This window comes from Pezoporus occidentalis, unplaced genomic scaffold, assembly GCF_034315485.1.
Source record: "Pezoporus occidentalis ecotype Australia unplaced genomic scaffold, CSIRO_AGI_Poc_V1 ctg4, whole genome shotgun sequence".
In the NCBI taxonomy this organism is placed as follows: Eukaryota; Metazoa; Chordata; class Aves; order Psittaciformes; family Psittacidae; genus Pezoporus; species Pezoporus occidentalis.
Window position 1 is genome coordinate 12148613 of NW_026915724.1, and position 17238 is coordinate 12165850.

At 39.6% G+C, this 17238-nt stretch overlaps 1 protein-coding gene across 1 annotated transcript in view; it reads right to left on the bottom strand.

Annotated features, from left to right (window-relative positions):
• LOC134171322 (chloride channel protein C-like) overlaps positions 1-8085 on the bottom strand; it is a 76214-nt gene extending 68129 nt beyond the window's left edge. Inside the window, exons 1-5 of the mRNA XM_062633433.1 lie at positions 7652-8085; positions 6622-6751; positions 3874-3954; positions 2692-2867; positions 510-602 (exon numbers count right to left, since the gene is read on the bottom strand). Of these exons, the coding sequence (XP_062489417.1) occupies positions 510-602; positions 2692-2867; positions 3874-3954; positions 6622-6751; positions 7652-8070 (899 nt within the window). The 5' untranslated portion in view covers positions 8071-8085. The remainder of the gene's footprint in view (positions 1-509; positions 603-2691; positions 2868-3873; positions 3955-6621; positions 6752-7651) is intronic.
• Between the last annotated feature and the right edge of the window lie 9153 nt (positions 8086-17238).

Sequence of the window (17238 nt, forward strand, 5' to 3'; positions counted from 1 at the left end):
AACTTAATGTCATTAATTTCAGTAGAAGTGTTCACGAGAGGGGCCTTACTGGAGTTATCTCACAGACATGCATGGGCAGAGAAGTGCCAGATCTACAAAGTGTCACAAATAAGTTGTGCAATCCCCATTGTCTCTTTTTTCCTGGGCCAGCAACATTAATTGGAGGACAAAGCTCATGTGTAAAAATTCTTCATTTTTCTCCCTCCTCATACAACCCAGAAGGCAATGGGAACAGGTCTTCGGTATTAATGTATTATTCCACAGGCATTCAATAAAACAACCTGTAAACTTTCTTTTAATTAAAGAACTTTAAAGCTGTTTAATTAAACAGCTTTCTTTTAATTAGAGTGGGTGGCTTTATCCCCATTCCAAAGTGACGAACAGCAGGAAGGCTGAAAGTCTGCTGGAGCAGCATCTTCGTTTCCCTTCCAGATGCAACAGGCTCACCAGCAGCTTTCTGGACACCCACAGAGTCCCCTCAGAGCCCCACAGCTCTGACCATCACTTACTTATCAGCTGAATTCCGAAACCTAGTGAAGATCGGGAGGTGCACACCAAGGATGTCTGACTGCAGCTGGCTCAGGCCACAACCCAGGAGAGCACTAAAAGTGATGTTGTATAACTGAGAGCACTTTTCAGTAAATTATTTATAAGTCAGCCGTAGTTAAAGGCAGGGGAGGACAGAGCCTTAGCTGGCATGCAACAGCAAAGCTAGATTGACTTCAGCAGATTTAAACTTGGAAAATGTTGAACACAGCTTTTAAATTTGCAAAGTCCCGTTGACATAAAGAAGAAGGCTACTAAAGACTTTCAGATTCTTGTCTCGGAGACTTAAATGTCTCTTTTGCAAGGACGTGTTGTGATGATAGGCCATGAAACGCCTTTTGAAGAACTGCATGTTAACATCTGCCCAAGTGTGCTGACACATCAGGCTATATAGCCCATCATTCCAAGCATGTGTTTCCAGGTTAATGACCATGGCAGCCAGAACAGCCCTACTTCTAACAGAGGATGTGTAATGATTTAAATTATTACAGTGTGTTCCCAGGCAGCACTTCAAACTACATTTAAATGGGGAAAAAAAATTATACAAACCCTTAGTGAAATGAAAAACCTATTCATTGTATAATCTTGGAAGACTTTTCTACAAGACTTAAATTAGGAGCCTTAACCAATCTCTCAGAGGCTTTTAGCAACTTCCGCGTGTTTATGTTTAATAAAAATGGTGGAGGGTTCCAGCTAAATTAAATTAAACTAGCTCTTAATTCCCATGTTTTGAAAAGGCATCACGTTAATACTGTGCTGACTTTCTTCATGGAAATACGATTCAATCCTTTGGCTCTCACATCACTGTTACCAACACAGCACAAAGAGAAAAGAAAATATCACAGCTGCAGTCTCTGAGCTCCTGGAGACAAATGTCTGAAAGCAAAGAAAACAAAAGAAAGCTAAAGGGAGAGCCAAACCTTGGCAATCATTGTCTAGAAGGTTCATGGCTGCCTCTAACCATGCACTCCCATGGTTAGAGTCATCCATGAGTCATCCCCTAGGGTGCTGCACCTCTGTGTAATTAAGTAAATAAACAAATAGATAGATAAAGATAAACCCACAGAGTAACAGAAAATGTGAAAGGGTGCTGGGGAGGAGGATCAGTTTGGTCAGGGCAGTGAAGTGGAAGAGAGCAAAACTCAAAGATACATACTTTCCAAACCCAAGATGGATCAGAAACAAAGCAGCAAACCAGCCAAATGATCCCTATCATATTAGCAGAGACCAGTCTTACCAGCTCTACTCAAGACACTGTGTAATAATGGTAATAAAGTAGGATTCTCCTCTAAATTGTGGGAAAAGGAAATTATGTCACTTAACAAAATAGAAAAGCCCAAAATCTGGCCTGCAGTTACAAAATCTGGCTGTACTGCAACATAGTAAATTTTAAGAACAGCTCTGACCTATAAAGTGGGGGCAGGCAACCCTCCTCTCCTTCTCACAAGGCCCCAAGACCACTATAGGATGATGAGGATTCTCTTTCTTTGTATATAGCAAGGGGGTATAAAAACATTACCCTTCCATAAAAATCACATTTTCCCTACCAGAAACATAGTATTCCACTACTGCACGAACAACAAACAGCTCTAACCTGACTCACAATCCACCATCTGCAGAGTTTGGAAAGCAGTGCCTGGTTTCTGTGATCACTCTTAGCTGGCACCATGTTTGTAACCTGGAAACATGGACCCCAAGGCCCTGGCTGTCCATCACTGTGTGCCTTGTATCACCATGTACAACACGTCTGCAGGTGGATGTAAAATTGTTGTCCCTTTTGTGCACAGCCACTTGAGACTGGCTTTATTTCTATACAGACTTTGCACAGGTAAAAGCAGATATGAGATACAAAACAGCCCCAAAGCGACAACTGCAGGATAAGTTGCATTTCAGGAACAAGCTGTCCAGCTAACTGCTTGCTGAGCCTCACAATGAATTGTACTAGGGGACCAAGCCAGTACTTAAAACATGCAGCATAAAAACATTTTTCTTCAGGAATAGTTGTGCTAATGCAAAGGAGGGGACAGCACAGGCAAAAAGAGCTCCCAATGCAGGGGTTTTCTAAACCAGCACTGCCACTAATACAGACATTCCAAGCCCACACTCTCAGTCTGATAGCTTTAACTTTTGCCTGCTATTTCTTACCCCAAATGGATCATGGGACCTTCTGGTCCACAGAAGAGCCCAGAGGCTACAGCCAGCACGCATGAGACAAACGTCCCTAAAAAGGTCTTAATGTTAAAAAGATGTCGAATAGAAGTGCCATTCAAATAGCCAATGATTTCTGGCAAGCCAGATGGTAAACCTGCTGGGCAAAAGAACTGCAAAGGAAAACAAAAAAGAAAAAGAAGAGAAACAGAGTCAATAACTATTAGACGTTGATGTGTTGGATGCATCTTACGGACACAGTTTTTAAGTCCAGCCATCACCTTGCTCTGTTCAGGAGCAAACATTCTCAGAAGTAACAGATGACATAGAGATGATACACATATAACTTCTGGCTACACACAAGAATTCAAGCCGTTGCTTGAATGTTGCTGCATGGGTTACCGTATGCATACTGGGGTAATGAGAGAAGAAAATGACTGAAGGGGACCCCTGCCCCATCCCCCAGCTGCACTGCCATCCCCCCAGTAGCTGAAGCCCACCAGTCTCTTGCCTTTGCACAGGCTGTTTGTGGGGCAGGTCATACATGTGAACCTGCATGATCAGTTTTGAATTAAAATGGTTTAAAACTGCTCGGTTATTAGCTGTAATAAGCTCCCTCTTCCTACTATTGCTCAATTTGGGGGTAAGTTCAGTAAAACACTCACTTGTTCTCTCACCTATGTTGTTAATTGCCTGTCTATAATTAAATTGAGCACAGCGGGACAGTAAATGACAGAAAGGCTCAATGGTTTAGCACTGCTGCCTCGTAAAAGTACTGATATGGGCCACAAGTGATACACACATAGCACAGCTAAATGATCAATCTAAAACCAGCAGTAACTTTTATGTGGACCGATAGTCCTTGGCTTAGACCCCTTCCAAACACCGAGTTTTCACAAGTTACACCAGCTGCCACTTGTATTTATTTTATAAACACCACATGCTAAGTGTAAATTGCCCTGCCACCACCACTGATTTTACCCCAGACACTTTTATACAAGTTATGGGTGGTGGAATCCAACTTTAGGCTGGAGGCAAAGAAAGACCTCTCCAATTGGGTTGTATAATAGGTGGGAGGGTGGTGGTGTGTGGGGTGGGTTGGTGGGTAACAAAATACCAAATTAACCAGAGAAAGAGATTTGGTTTATAGGCTTGTTGCACAGGAGGTATAACACTTACCAGCACTGAGCCTGAAGATAAAACCACCATGGCCAGCCCAAATGCAAGCACACACAGCCAGGTCATGTGGATGTTGCCATCCTGTCCGGTTGACAAAATAGATTACTACATCAGCACTACATCAGGTCCTGCTTTTCAATGATCTTTTGTCCCACACATTTCTGCAGGCAGAAGGTGTACCACAGGGAAAAACCAACACAAGCAGTGCAGGCTCTTTAGGAGGACAGGGGGTGAGTAGCAGTAAGGTCAATGATGACTCTCAGAGTCAAGTAATGCATTTTTTCCAGTTGTTGCCAATCTCTAAAAACACTAAAAAGGATATGTTCTTACTCATCAAGGCCCTTTTCACGTCAGAGGCAGAGCTAAAAGACCATATGAATAGGCACAAGAAAACACTAAATGAAAAACAAAACACGAGAACACACTAAAACTTCAGGAGACATTTTGCCTGAGTGAAGGCTTCAGCCTTACACCAGTGACCACCTTCATGAATTTGCAGCCATTTTTAGTAGACAGAATGTATGTGAGCAAGCTCTTTCCTGCTTAACTTTAACCCAAAGGACATCTCTCAGACCAGGCCTTCTCACACTCGAAAAAAACATTTCAGCTTCTCTTGTTCTGGGGTTGGTTTGTGCTTGGGCTGACTGCAGCCATGCTGTCTCCAGAACTTCTCAGCTCCCGCACCCTTTGCCACCTTTGCAGTGCTCAGCTGTGACTCACTGTGTGTGCAGGTCAAACACATCTCTTGCATTTAAGGTCAGGGCATTACAGCTGGCCACCACATCCTTCCTGGCAGCATGTCCAGTCAAGACTTTTGTAAGTGCATTATGCAGTGCAGCCAAACAGTAAAGCAACAAGCATGAAAATGAGTTTTGCTCATCCACAGCTGAAGGAGGTATTTAGATGGGAAGGCCTTCCAAGGCAGGAATTACATGTTTGTACTGATGCCAGAGCCTGTGAGCTTACCTCCTGTCCCCCTGGATTAGTTTAATACAGTGGGACAAATATTATAATATAGCAGTACCAACAGAGTGTGTATTGGCTGTTGTGATATCCTGGAGTCAAACTGTGGTTCCTTTCTAGATATTCTTTATTTATACTTTGGTGTGTATATATATACTCACATGCATGTATATACATACAAATCATATATACAAGTATGCATGTAGATTCAACCACTGTTTATCTATTTTATAAACATACACATATTTCACATATAAGAAGCCTCAGAGGAATAATATTCCAAGAGCATTAGATATGTTTTCCTCACAGAAAACGTGAACTTGTTCACTTCTCAGATATTCCCTCTGATATATTCAGCTTCCATCGATTCCACAGAATTAAGTATTCTGTTACATTTCTGTGAGGTGACTGAGATCTGTCCTTCAGCAGCTGGCAGAATTTATTATCTTGATTTCACAGCGTAGCAGAGGACACATCCATGTCTCCCTTGTACCAAAGGGGCCCAGAACTGGACTGCATACTCCAGATGTGGCCTCACCAGTGCTGAACACAGGGGAAAGATCACCTCCCTCAACCTGTTGGCAACGCTTCCCTTAAGACAGCCCAGGAAGCTGCTGGCACCAGTCATCTGGTCTGTCAAGCTCTGATTCCTTCCAGTTTTGCTTTTGTCTGCAAGTTTACTGAGGGTGCACTCTGTCCCATCATTACATCCACATCATTACTGAAGTTATCCAACAGAGTCTGACCCCAGTATTGACCCCTGTGGTATACCTGTGGTGACCAACCTCCAGCTGGACTTTGTGCCACTGATCATAAAGCTTTGAGCCCAGTACTTCTGCCAGTTTAAAATCCATCTCACTGTCCATTTCTGAAACCCATACCTCATCAGTTTGTCTATGAGAATGTTACAGGAGACAGTGATGAAAGCCTTGCTAAAGTTGAAATAAAGAACACCCACTGCTTCAGCCATCTCATTGTAGAAGATTATTAGCCACTGTAAATACATGCTGACTACTCCCAGTCACTTTTTTGTCCTTCATACAGTTAGAAGCGGTTTCCAGGATTACTGGCTCTATCACCTCCTATTAGCCTGTCAGGATGCCCAACCTTCCCTGGTCAGGATTCAGCTAGAACAAAAGCTCAAAACCCTATTCTCACAAGCTCCCCTTCAATATTCATACTATCTACCATAGATGTCACAAGACAGATGTAACTTTCACCACCTGCTTCTCTCTACAGGTCAGAAAAGCAAGTCAGGGTCAGAGGTACCTTAACATTTACACTGTTTTAGCCATTCACTGATTTTTACCAAAACCATCCCAATTATCAGAGATCATGATACCCACCAAGGGCAAATTAATAATTCCATATTAAACTACTACAACATTAGCAAAAGATAGCTACCCCAGAAATAGAAAGAACTAACATATCTGATATCAGGTCCACATTCCCTAAGTACCCTAAAAGAAACTCAATCCTTTCCCTTGGACATCAACAATATCTAAAGCAGCACATACCCTTTATGTACAAGGCGGAAGAGGAAGATCACAATATTTTAAAGACTGCCTTCATCAATCCCATGATATGAACACCATCAGATATTATACTACACTATAAGCTAAATTGTAGCAAAGGACAGCAAAGCATGCCTACACAAAGCACCGCAGGGTATCTGACTTCCACTCACACCAAGACAGGTAGCACCTCTAGTCAATTCAAACTTTACAGTGTGGATTTTCTAATAAACAGACATGGAAGAGAGCTCCCTGACTTTCTCTTGCTCACCTGCAGGTATTTTTCCACCAGGTCCCATTTCAGTTTGATGAGATAGTCAATTACCTGATGAACCAAAAACCCCAGCATCCCAACTGCTGCTCCGATTAGGCCCATCAGCAGCCATCGATCCCACTCTTTTCTAGAAATAGGAAAACACAGTTATCTCTCAGCCTATAGCACAGGCCTGTTTGCCATGCTTCCTCTCACAAACATGCATGTTCCATTTTTAGAGCACTTTGATTATTAACTGTGACTGCATGAGCAAGAGGCTGGTTTTGCCAACATCTCTTTAGAAACATGTACTCAACAAAACTCTACCTTCAAGTGAAAGCCATTTCCATTTGGGTAATAAACATAGTTGAATTTTGGGGGTTTGTTTTTGGATTTTTTTTAACCTATATGTAGCAGTGTAACCTACTTTCAGATGCTGGATTGTTTGATGCCATCTCAAAATTCAATTATGTGACTCAGTTATTAAGCTTCAGTAGAGCACTCAGAGCTCGTTTCTAAGTAATTCCTGCTTTGTTCTACTGCAACTAATGCACTGAGCACCTCTCATATAAATGTGCAAGTCTTCACCTCTAGTTTCTGTCTTTCTAAAATCTGTAATAATTATGTACCAACAATAATTACTGACTTATTTCAAGTGTCGCCTAGGACTACAGCACCCCTCTTCTGAGATTTAAACACAGTATTTCCTGTAGATTACACTAAGAGGCAGCGAATTTCAAGAGAAGTCTCAGGAAGAGAGCATTCCCCCAAACAAAATCTCTTCAGTTGCATACATTGGGTAGTTAATAAATTTCTTTTTGCATATTCAATAATTTGTCAAGAGCAAGGGCATAAGCACTTTCAAAAAATGTTTGTAACCAAAGCTCCTTGCTGCCTGTTCAACTTCTACATTCTATTGAAGTATTTTCCTATGTACAGAAACAATAAGTAACATTTTCTTAATTCCTTCTGGTAGCAGGCATCCCACTGGATTGTCCAAATTACCCCCAGGTTAAAGATAATTTAATAGCATTTAAGCTAAGTTTACCTGTATGTTTTCCCTTGCAGCCACTTCTTATAAACTTTACTGTGTGAAGGCAAATAATCCAAACTCTCGTGGTCTATCGTATGTTCTCTCTCCTGCGCCTCACAGTGATAATATGCTGAACTGCTTCTGCTGATGCTGCATTGCCTCCTAAGATCCTGAGAATTAATCAAATCAGGCCCACAGTCTTCTGCCATTAACATCACCTCTTCGTCATTTCCCATGTTTGTCCTATGGGAAAAAAGTGATGACATTACAGTGACCCCCAAGAACCTTTGGGGTGCCAACAAGAACAACCTGAGCCCAAGATCAGTCTCCTTGAGGCTAAAAGAGAGAGGAGTAAAAAAACCCCATGAGGACGGAGCAGCTGTGGCACAGAGATTGGCTGGTTTGTGTTTGGCCTTGGTTTGTGGCGGCCGCATGGACTCAGGAGAGTCAAAGCAACAAAAACTTGTCTTAGCCAGAGCTGTCTGGTGAAGAAGTCACTCCAAGAACAGACCAACTATTGCAGCAAGATTACCGCACCAGCTCCCTGCTGACTGTTCAGAGGACAGGGATGTTTAAGCCATAGGGGCTTTGTCTGTTTTGAAGGGATGATCACTTAGAGTCATAGCATCATAGAACAGTTAAATTTGCTGTGCTTTGGGCTGCCTGAAGACCTTGACCCACTAATCTAATCACACAATTAAATAAAACAAAATCAAGGTTGCGGTGACATTCAGTTAAGCACTGAATTCTCAGTATTATAGGCACCCTAAAAAAGCATATTCTCTAACACAATTTGCATGCCAAATATTCTTAGATAAAAAACATTGGCTAGACTACTAACCTCAGTACAGCCTGGATACTTCATCCAAGGTAGTTTGCAAGTTGGCAGTCCACTCAAAGCAGAAAGAGACTTAATGCATGTCAAATATTTACTGTAAAGAGAAATCAGTTACATGCTGTGTTTCCTACCTCCAAGGTGTATTGGTTTTAGTTACCAAAGACGGAGGAGAGAAAAATTCCGCTGCTTTCCGCTTACTGGCATGTGGACCAATGTGGAAAGGCCTCATCTCAAATAATGAGAAAACGTAAATAGTTCCTGGTTGACAGTTATTGACTACTAAATGGCAGGAGAGGAAAAACAATTATCTTTACACAAGCCACATGCAAATTATCTGAAACCAAGCCTTTTGGACCTATGGCTTTGCACTGCTGAAAGTTTCCTTGTGGACCACTACTCACACTTCTCAAAGGTAATTAAACACATCCTCAAGGCAATGGTGCCTGGGGCAGTGGGCCACCTTCAGATCAGCATATAGCAACAGCCTAAATCCAATTTCTTGTACCATGACTGTGTTTTTGCCAGCTCAATCTGGCACTTCATTCCAGAGATTTCAAAAGTTCTATGCAAATTCCAGACCTGCAACTCTCTCAGAAAAAAAAAAAAAAGGAATTAAAGAAAATAAATAGAAATAAAAAACTTTAGAAAATAATTGTTGCTAGAAACTGTGTGGATGGCTACAAGCAACAGTAAATGCATTAGAAAAGTTAACGTTACTTTCCTTACTGATGTAAGGAAATAAATTTATCTTTGCCACCAATATATCCATAGAGAAGTTATTTCACTGTAAACACGTGTGATCAATTAAATCACTCCAATCAAGGGTGAATTGAGGACTGACCAGGTTCTGACTCTGATTTTGACTTTTCTTGTCTTAAAAGCAGTAAGTGCTTTATCACTTAAAACTTAACAGGAACTATTTATGTTTTCTCATTATTTGAGATGAGACCTTTCCAAATTGGTCCACATGCCGGTAAGCGGAAATCACTTAAACACAATAGCTCAGACCTTAACTTTGGGTTTAAGCACAAAAATGTTTCAAGATTAGGGTTTTAATTTGTGCTTGTACAAAAGCTGGGTTTAACTAGTCCTATTCCAAGTTCAAATGAGCAAAGGAGAGCAGAGCCCAGACAAGAAAAGCTGATTAGAGCTCATGGCTGGGAATCTGCTGCTGCTTTGTGCAAGGATGCTCAGCCTCGCTACTGCAAGGGCTCCATCTGGCTCAATTCTATAGTACTTGAACATGGGAACTTGTAGGATGTCAATTTCTACTTGTGTTAGATCAAAGAGGTATAGGTGAATAGATCTGGGTATTATAGAGATTGCAGCACAAACAGAAATACAAAATCCACTGAACAATACAAAAATAGTAAAAAAAAAAAAAGAGGAAGAAACTAAAGCTACCTTTCTAGGGGAAAGGGATGAGGCTAAGTAACACTGCTCACAGACAACACCACAGGCATACCTCACTCCACATCACAATGCTTTGTTATGCAAACAGGACGGCTGTTTTTCCTCAAACAGGAATACCATTACTATCCACCAGAGCATACCTGAGCATTTGCCTTTGCTGTCCCTAACTGACCGAAGACCAAAGCCAACAACTCCTCTTCCATCAGACATGAATCCAGAACAGTCTCTGCAGCAGCCCCAGCTGTACTGCAAATTTTCACAGGCACCCACTCATGCATCTGAATTTAAAATAACGAGTAAGAGCGGGTTTTCAGTCTCTGGCCCCTAATTATTGTTATTCCAGATTCCACTATAGTTAACTTAAACCCACCAGTACGCTTGCTTATCTGAAAGACGTTTCATGAACCTCTAAGAAGGAGTGCACAAACGGCCAGGTTTCAACAGCTTGAAGGCAAAAAGTTGAAAGACATTTGAGATCACAGGGGGCACAGCTGCTTCCCAGAGATGCAGGAGTGGGACAAGTTTAGAGAAGCCAGACAAGGCCTTACAAAGTATGTACACACACAGGATGTCATTCACTATTTCACAATGAAACCTGAAGACAGTTCCCCCCCTGGAAATAACAGAAAAAGTTATTTCCAGCATACTTAGATGAAGGTGGCACATGCAGATCGGGGTTGTAAAAAAACTCTTGTACCAGAAATTCCTCTGGTAGAAATACCTATTGCTTAATTACCATATCAGAATTTGACCCAAAACTATGCATTTTGGCTGTCATCGTTAAATATATTCCCATACACACACCTCCCAGTGCTGAACATGATTTTTCATTTTTAATCTACAAAGCATTTTGGAGGATGAATTATCACTACTGTAAAGCCTGTGTAAGGATTGTCCTGCTTTCTGCAGCAAGTTTCATCTCCAAACACCATACAAGGTTATATCTGTTTATCCGACAGCTTCCATAACTCAATCTGGCCATTGATAAAGACAACCAGAGGCAATGATCAAAGAATAGCCTGTTCCTAGGTTTTCCACTTGTTTCTGACTTCAACACCTGCTTCTGCAAGGCTTTCAAACTTATAACTGTTCTTACCTTGGAGGGATCACAGCCTAACTGGGAGCTGCTGCTTTGGAGACAAGGAGAGAAAAGGGGAGCCTATATTCAATGTTCATCAGCAGAGAAAGCTAGTAGCTACACACTGCTTTGAGTAAATGCTTTAGGATTCAAGAGATAAATTGCATTTTACTCAGTTGGGGGAGAGTTACAAAAAACGAACGTGGGGGAAAGCATGCGTTCAAGCTGCCAAGACCCTGTTTGGGAGCCAGAGAGCTCCTTGATCCATTTCCAAGCAGCTTCCATGCAAACTACGGGACTCCTTGCATTTGGGTCAGCAGACACTGGGACAGGGCTCTCCATGGTAAGCATAAGCAAGCTGAGCTAGGCTGCCTCCAGTTAGTAATTGGAAATTTAAAAGATCAGCAAAGGTGATCTGGATTACAGGTGAAGTGTGGTGAACAGAAGAAATGCACCTACTAGGATTGACAGTAGCTGGGCATTTCAATACAAAGTTTTGAGCTACAGCATCTAATTCCTCTCCCACATAATTGAGAGAGTGAGCAACACAATTCTGTTTGCCTAATGTTTTTTAAGTGTGAGAGTATCGGCATGCATGCACATGCATGTGTTCTGTACCCTTTAGAAGACCTGGGTGGAATAATCGCTACTAATACTGTGAAAATACAGAACAAATATTGCTAACTTACAAGCCACAGCAAATAAGAACCACTCACCAAACAGTATTAGCGATACAGCATGAATTTAATACCAAAACATTTTGCCACTTCTATTTGAATAGTACAGACATAAATCAGATTCCAGCTATTATACATAAAAACACCTATAACACAATTCTAATTCTTGCTATGGTCCTACTAAACCACTCCTACATGGACACAAATTAACTGTCACCTGTATACCTAGGTGGCTACATACTGTATGTTCAACTGTGTATTAGCAGGCATGTAAAATCCAAGCAAATACTTATTTGGCACCTCCATTTTATGTACACAGAGAACAACGTATTTTTTTAATAGTATCAACAGTTGTATATACTTATATTACATTAATTCCTTCCCTCTCCACTGCCCCCTTGTCTTCAGCTACAGGCTTGTTAGTGCAGCATATGAGATTTGTGCAACTGTCAAGTAAAGTAGCATCCTATTTTTGCTGGCTTCTGTTTTAATGCTAATTATCATACAGATGGTATGGAATCATAAAATCACAGAGTAAAGCATTAGAGATTGAGAGTTAAAAGTTGTTACACTGAATAACACAGCAATTCCAAACAAATCTGAAGGTAAAAATGAAGAGTATTTTAAATGCAAGGAAAAACCTTTACTACACTAAGGAAGATCAGCAATTCAGGATATTTATTAACTGAGCAGAGCAGTAGAATGAAGAGCTTCCAAGGACATCATCCCACTCTGAACATCACAAGCATTATACTAATTGAGGCAACACTCAAAAGATTTTAGCTAATGAGTGTTTCATACACAAACTGAGTAACAGTTCAAGGAAGCAAATAATTATCATAGTGATTGAAAAGCCATATAAAAATTGCTAACTTCATGGCCATAAATTTTCATTTCACATTATTTTAGTATTTCAAAGTTACAGTGGAAGTATAGTATTAACACAGCAAAATTCTGCTATAAATGCAGTGACTTGTACATTTGATGGTGACTGTAAGGACACAGATGTTTGAAACATTTTCTGATAAGGCTGTAACAAATCTAATATATCATTAGAGGTTAGTAGTACCATATGAGATCATAAATTTAATCTGTGAATCTTCATACAGAAAAAAAAATATGTACATATGACAGGAAATGGATTTCAGAAAACACAAACCAAGACAACTATGACTATCTCCACAGGTCCTGAAACTGCAATGTTGTGGCAAGGAGTTATTTCAGAGATGTCTCAGAAGCAGATGGTCCTGCAGTTCAAAGTTCAGCACTCAGAGATGAGAAATAATGCTCTTTCCTGAAACTGCAATCCAGCAAACAACAAACAGTGGAAGAAACTGTTAGCCAGAAAAGGCAGGGATCAGGATTGCTGGCAATTCGCTGGATACCACCAAAAGCATTTAGCATAGATTTTTTCCTCATTAGTAGTACTGAGTTTATTAACTACATACACATATCTAAACTTCAAATCGTCATCACTTAGATTAACCTGGGAACTAAACAGCCAGATGTCAGCATCCCACACATCCATGCTTTTGGTTTACACAGCTCCTCGTGGTGGCAAGCTTTGCATAGCAAAACCTAAAAGAAACGGAGTCATCTCAGCTTGCTGTACTTCACCGTAATGTTTAATGAATACACAAATATTCTCTCCCCCCAAAAGGGAGAGATTTATACAACTGGGTTAAGTCCTGTCAGGATAAATTTAAGGAGCTCCAAGTGCTAGTTCATCTCTAAAAGCCATGCTGTGAGGCTCAACCCTCTCTCTCATATGAACCTAACTTCCATGACACTGCAAAGATCTGCTAGAAACACTCTCCCCCACAACCTTTATGAGGTAACTTCACTGCTTTACTGTTTGAGCTGCTCTCATCTTAATTGTAACAGTTTTTATTCCTGTGACAATAGGAAAAAAAATTGCCATTTTTTCATTATCTATTCTCAAGTCTATAACAGATGTGTTTACCTCTACCAGATTTCTTCTTGATAATTTTTCATCAGTAGAAATTGCATATGGAAAATAAACCCTTCCCCCCTTTCTCATTCCTGCATGCTTGAAATTATAATAGCAATATAACTAAACATCAAAACTACTAAATCAAAAAACTAAAATCAAAACAGCTGATGTGTTAAAATGAGCATATCTACACAACTATAATAATCATCAGTGAGGAGAGTAGGATTGCGCATAATGCAGCTGATGAAAACCTTGTTTATCTCTGCATAGCAATTCCTTCAGTATTTCTGAGTTAAGAAATATAGTTTGTTGGGGTTTTCAAACCCAAACTGCATAGTTTACACATTATAAACCCATGTTTACATTTTGTCCATATTGCATATATTAAAAGCAGAAGGTTGGGATGCTTCAATCAAGAAACTGTGGACAGTCATAAATGAGTACAGAAAACATGCATTACATCAAGAGATCCCAAGCACTGGTTATTTGTGCAATATCCCAACATCATCCATTAAGTTATCCATTTATATTGTTTGGCACTAGTATAAATGATAAAAGGCCTTTTATATTTACCATTATTTTAAAATGGTAAAGGACTGAAAAAATTCATGTAATGCTTTGAATATGAGAATGCTACTTGAGAGCTAGTATATAACATGTATTTTATAGAATGAAATTCACTGTACATTCACTTACAACTTTATCAATTCAACTCAAGATACACATCCATTTAAAACAAAAGTTATAAACCACATTTACACTAAGGTAATGTAAAAAGCTGGTATTTTAAACACTGAATGGAATACTCATTCCTATGGAATTTGAGATCATCTAGTGAAATGTGTCCTTCTGAGGTTTAGGGTATTTTTTTTAAGCAGCATGAGTAAGTTATTTTTGTACTTCTAGCATTACACAGAATACATATATCCTTCATATTATTTTAGCCCATGATCAGTTGGGTCTGCAACAGCAAATGTGTAATACACTGTTTTAGGAAATAACACAATAGTCAGAAGAGGAAAGAACAAACCCCTTTCCCACAGTTGCTGCATTATGTAGACTTCACACAGATGCATTAAAATTTGTAAATTATTATTTTATTATTATTGAAGAAAACAGGCATTCAACATGCTCCTCCAACACCTCTCCCACGTCAGAAATCCTCACAGGCATCACAAAAGACTTGAGAACACATCACTGAAAGTTTGAGAAATTATTTTGTCCCACTATTCCATTTCTACCTGGAATTTCATAGAAGACCACCAGTAGTTTTAAGTCACCTTTTTTTTTGCTACAGTAATACATATTCAGACTTGCTTAATACCAGTTTATTCCTCCTCATCTAGCAGCTGAGACTTGCCACAGCAGGGGCAATCTGGATGTTTTCAAAAACTAGAGATCAGACCAAAAACAGTAGTCAGACATCCTGCCTATCTCATACAATTACCAGGTGTAATAGAGAAGCCTTCTGCATCAAAAGGGAGTGTAAGAGAAGTGTAATAAATACTTCTAAGCCCAGGATTATTGTCCTGAAAGCTACTGAATAGGAAATACATTTCTACAAACTCACCATGTACACAAGCATGTAAAACACACACACTTGCCTAAATTACACAGTTTATTACTATTATTATTAGTGTTGATCAATTGTCACTAAAATTTTAATTCAGTATCCCCTCTACAATAAAAAACATTTAGGAGGAATGTGCATTATGCATTTATTTTGTAATAGTTAAGGGATTGATTCCTGACTGTCTTGCTGCATGTGAAGTATTCTCAACTTGCTTTCAGGCGATGAGCACCATCAAGGTAGGTGGTAGGTGCACACCCTGCAATATGTTATGGACTTTATTATCAATGAGTAAGGCACAGTTTTGGTAACATGGGTATTTCCACAAGCTTGCTCGTTCTGTCTTAAGCTTTACAAAGCATGAATTGTACCATCTTTGGGGTTGGTTTTTTCATTGCTTCATCCCTCAACCAACCAAAACACAAGAACTTTGGCAATGCTTCAGAGCAGTTAGTTTAAATCCCAGTTGATGTCCACCAACATGATACAAATTTTCAAATGCAATTTGGTAAAAACATTATTTTTAGAACTTTTGCACTTTGCCCCTCACACAATCAGCTTAAAATGGTGCTCTACTTTGCAAGATGTACAAATACAGTTTTGAGAAGAAAAAAAACCCCACATTTGCTAATAACAGCAAATCCAAACCTTGCAGAAAGAACATAACAGAAATACTCTTAAAATTCTGGCATCTAAGTAGGTTACCTAAGAGAAACTACAAGAACATGAGAAAACAAATTAATAAGTAAACACCGATCAGCCATGGACAACTGTAAAACAATGTAACCTTTCTGGAGGAGAGCAAGCGGCAGCGCTTCAAAACCTTCTTCAGGTAATGAGAGCATTTTAGAGGAGGCTCTCAACTTTATGCAGTAGTCATTTTAAATTTCATAATTAATTACACTTAGTCTTGTTCCAGTGTGAGCAAAATGTGGAAGCAATATATTTGAAATCACTGCAGAAATATTTTTATAGTAATCCTTTCTATTAAATTCCCTGGTGTCAAACATCAGGTCAGCTCCCTCCACCACCTTTTTCCCCACCTTCCACAAAAGGCATCTGCTTACAGCTGGATATGCAGATTTTCACAAGATATAAATGGTGAAAGAATGGACAAGGAGAAATAACTATTGTGGGACCAACTTGCACCACATACAACCAACAACCAGCCCTTTTTCATGCTCTGCGAATAAGTCAGTCTCTTAGATTATGTTACCAATCACATAATAGTCTATGAGTTATTTCTCATTCTCTCAATAGTTTATGCTGAAACGTCCCCAAAAATTCACATCTCAGAACTGTACAGTTCCATTATTTTAATTGATTAAATATAGATTAGCAGTGTTAGTGTAAGAAAAAAAGATTTAATGGCATCAAAATCCTTCAAATTAAATGAAGTAAGAAAATGCTGCAATGCACTTCAGCCAAACCGTCACAAATGATATGTTACATAAATACAGACACGAGGTAGCTGACAGCTACAAATCCACCAATTCTGGAAGCGTCAAATCTGTCTAAAAACCATAAACTGACAAATACTAATTAAACCTTTCCATTAAAAAAAGAGAACACCTAGTTTATTGCTTTCAAAGATTTGTTCTTTACATCAGACATAGGCAAAGGCGTATCAATGAAAGTTACCTGGCTGTTGATGGCTTTTGATTATATTCACTTTTTCAAAAGAAACACTAAATAAAAATTTGAATTCAAATATTTGACTCGCTCCCCATGTTACATGTTCTCACAAAAATGAACAAAGGCTTGTATTTTCCAAGGGGGAAAGAGGGACGGGAAAAGGTATCATTTCCAAAAGAATAGTATTAACTACTTTCTCATGAGAAATCGGTAAGAGAACTAAAATCACTGTTTGCACTGGACAGACTACATTGAGAAAACCAGACCAACTATTGCAGGAGAGACAGAAAGCACTCTAGCCACAAAGACAGTAGCGTCATGGCATATGATACATGGAATACAGATGGACATATGACGATCTGTACCACAGGTGTAATTTTTATTAAAGCTTCCTGAATTTCTTTACGTGTTTCAGAAAAGGCAAAAGTGGAACAGAC